At 29.7% G+C, this 2,851-nt stretch overlaps 1 protein-coding gene across 3 annotated transcripts in view; it reads right to left on the bottom strand.

The window, feature by feature from the left end:
• Window positions 1–228: 228 nt before the first annotated feature.
• Window positions 229–2,851, bottom strand: part of LOC111086249 (zinc finger protein 391-like) — a 17,261-nt gene continuing 14,638 nt past the window's right edge. For 2 of the 3 annotated variants that reach the window (XM_022388384.1, XM_022388388.1), the window contains exons 5-6: window positions 2,592–2,766; window positions 229–1,901 (exon numbers count right to left, since the gene is read on the bottom strand). In XM_022388384.1, coding sequence (XP_022244092.1) covers window positions 1,207–1,901; window positions 2,592–2,766 — 870 coding nt within the window. In that variant the 3' untranslated portion in view covers window positions 229–1,206. The other variant, XM_022388393.1, reaches the window with a different exon arrangement.

The following is a 2,851-nucleotide window of genomic DNA, read 5'->3' as shown; positions in this document are numbered from 1 at the left end:
TTTCAATTGAGAGTGAACTGCTTTGAAAGATGGACACTGATGACATTATCAGAAATTTTGCACTGAAAAAATCCTGTAAAGTTTACATTTGATTTATTTTGATATACATTTTGATATATTGTATGTGAGCAATTTTGTTTAATGTTTGAAAAAAAACCTCTCATTGTTTCATTTTCTTCTATTAAAATAAAATATAATTCTATTTTATATTTTTTATACTTATTTTTATAATTTTATAATATTTAAATTTCTTAAATGATTTGAAATATACTTTTCGTAGGCCCCATATTTTCGTAGGCATTATGCCTATTGTGCCTAATGGATAATACGACTGATTGTGTGGCATTACAATTTGAGATGGAATGACTTGGTACAAGCAGAATCTAGTAGTTCAAGTAAAAAGAAATTCTGTGTAAATAAATATTTACATTGGAAAATCCTGTAACACCTATGTATTTAATGTCTTAAAGACAGGGTAATCAAACCTCTTTCAATTTAAGGTGCTAATCAAGTACTAAATAATGTGTGTTTGGCTGTATAAATAGACAAGCAAAAATTTAACACAACAAATACCACACCTTAAATACTCATTCCACTGTAACATACACAAAATTTTGTTATCATAATCAAAAGTGTATACAATCATTCAAATCTAATTAGCTTCTAAGTCAACTTAGTACAGAATCTGGTGAAACAAAGATACCCCTCTAAAACCATAAAGTAGTTAATTAAAATTTTAATAGAGTGAGAACACAGGTGAGTGTATAGCACATTTATCTAACAAGAAGACACACAACTGATTCATAGCATCCACATATAGTTTTAAGGGGCATAGCTAGGCATAAATTTGAGTTACACAATGGGGGCACTCCCTCTCCTGAGAAAGTTATTAAATTTAAACCTGAAATGGCACATTCTAATGACCTTTTTTGCATGTATAATTTACAAAAATGAACCATACAGGCAACATAAAGTATTGTACAAATTTACATTTTGATCACTGGCATATCAACGTACTTATATCTTAGTTTACCATTGTAAGATATAAAATTAGGCATTTACTATTTTAAAATAGACTAGAACATTTCATACAACTAGAAGTACTCACACAATAGCTACAGTTTCGAGGAAAATGGAATACACGTGTACAAATGGCCCATTATTAAAATAAATAATTATCTACAATGTAACAAACATTAACATCCATTATTCAATGCCATGTATAGTTCTCTGGTGGTTCTTAAGATGACCTAAGAGCATACAACCTTTATTGCACTGTGAACATCTATACGGGTAATTGTGAGTATGAACAGCCATTACATGTTTTTCAAGGTTACCAGACCATGTAAATCTGAGCTCACAGTGAGGACAATGGTATGGTCTTTGATCACCATGAATTTTCACATGTACTGCTAGCTCAGAAGAAACAGTAAAAGACTCCCCACAAGTGTCACAACTGTATCGTTTTCCTTGAGAGTGTATCTTCTTGTGTGTTTTCATATTCTGGGAAATGTTGAATGTTTTTCCACATATGTCACACTGGAAAGGTTTCTGTCCACCATGGATTACCTGATGCCTCTTTAAAGTTCCACCTTGTGTAAACTTCTTCCCACAGATCTTACAATTATATGGTTTTTCTCCAGTGTGAAATAAATTATGCTGTTGTAAGTCTCTTTTCTGCGTAAATCTCTTTTCACATATATTACACTTGTAAGGTCGTTCTCCTGTGTGTGTTAACAAATGTCTACGAAGATTTGTTGACACATTTGTGGAAAATTCACATTCTTTACAATGGTACTTTTTGCTTGCTTCATTTTGGCTGATTCTTTTCCTATGTGCCATCAAAGCTTGAAATGGAAAACTCCAGTTTCTATGTACTTTGGATGACTGAGACACAGAATCTGCAGATTGGGGTACGGGAAAAAAACCCAACAAAAACAGAAGTTTCTTAAATACTACCTCTACCTTTTTATTTCAGTTTTCTCATTCTTAAACTGCCTGAAAGTACAAAACAAATAGTTTCTAGTTCTTTAACCTTCCTACCATTGACATACTTTCATTAATGACATTTTGTATTGAAGTTTATAATCTATAAACCATTGTTAAATTTCTATTACATGTAATTATAAGCCAATCCAGAAAAGTCTATACTAAATTAATAAGAGTTCTTTTTTACAGAAATGTTTAGTATTATTTATTTTTAATGCTAATTAAAAAAATTAAAAAATTGTTATTTACACATTTATCAGTGATTTTGATTTTTAAGTTACTGTAAGTTGTGGAGAATAAATTAACTGTACATACTTCTAACACTTTTGATTGAGAAGTTACTAAGAAGTATTAAAAAAGTTGATTTGAAGTATTTTTAAGGGATCTTGATATATAAGTTCCTGATTAGAATAGAAAAGTGGTGTTCTTACTATTTTCATTTCTATGATTTAGATAAGCATGTAGAAGTGATAATTCATAAGTATTTTCCAAAATATATATATTCAATATAAATTAAACATGTTCACATGCAGTTTTTAATCATAAGATACATTTCAGAACAAGAAAAACTGGATTTTGTTTTGTTACAGAACTCTCTCTACCTGATATTTCTAATTCAGAATCCACTTCTTTCATTGACAGTCTTGTGTCATCTTCTTTCAAACAGCAATTTTCTTGTTCAATAATCTCACAATCATAATTTTCATTGACTTGTAAAATAATGTCACATTCTACCACCTCACAGGATGACTCTTGTTTTATTTTGGCATTATTGTACTGTAAGAAAAAAAAAGTGTGTGTGTATATATATATATATATATATATATATTACTTCTGGTTACTAAATTTCCATAACAAGATT

This window comes from Limulus polyphemus, unplaced genomic scaffold (genome assembly GCF_000517525.1).
Source record: "Limulus polyphemus unplaced genomic scaffold, Limulus_polyphemus-2.1.2 Scaffold38, whole genome shotgun sequence".
Taxonomy (NCBI): domain Eukaryota; kingdom Metazoa; phylum Arthropoda; class Merostomata; order Xiphosura; family Limulidae; genus Limulus; species Limulus polyphemus.
This window is presented reverse-complemented; position numbering and strand designations above follow the sequence as displayed.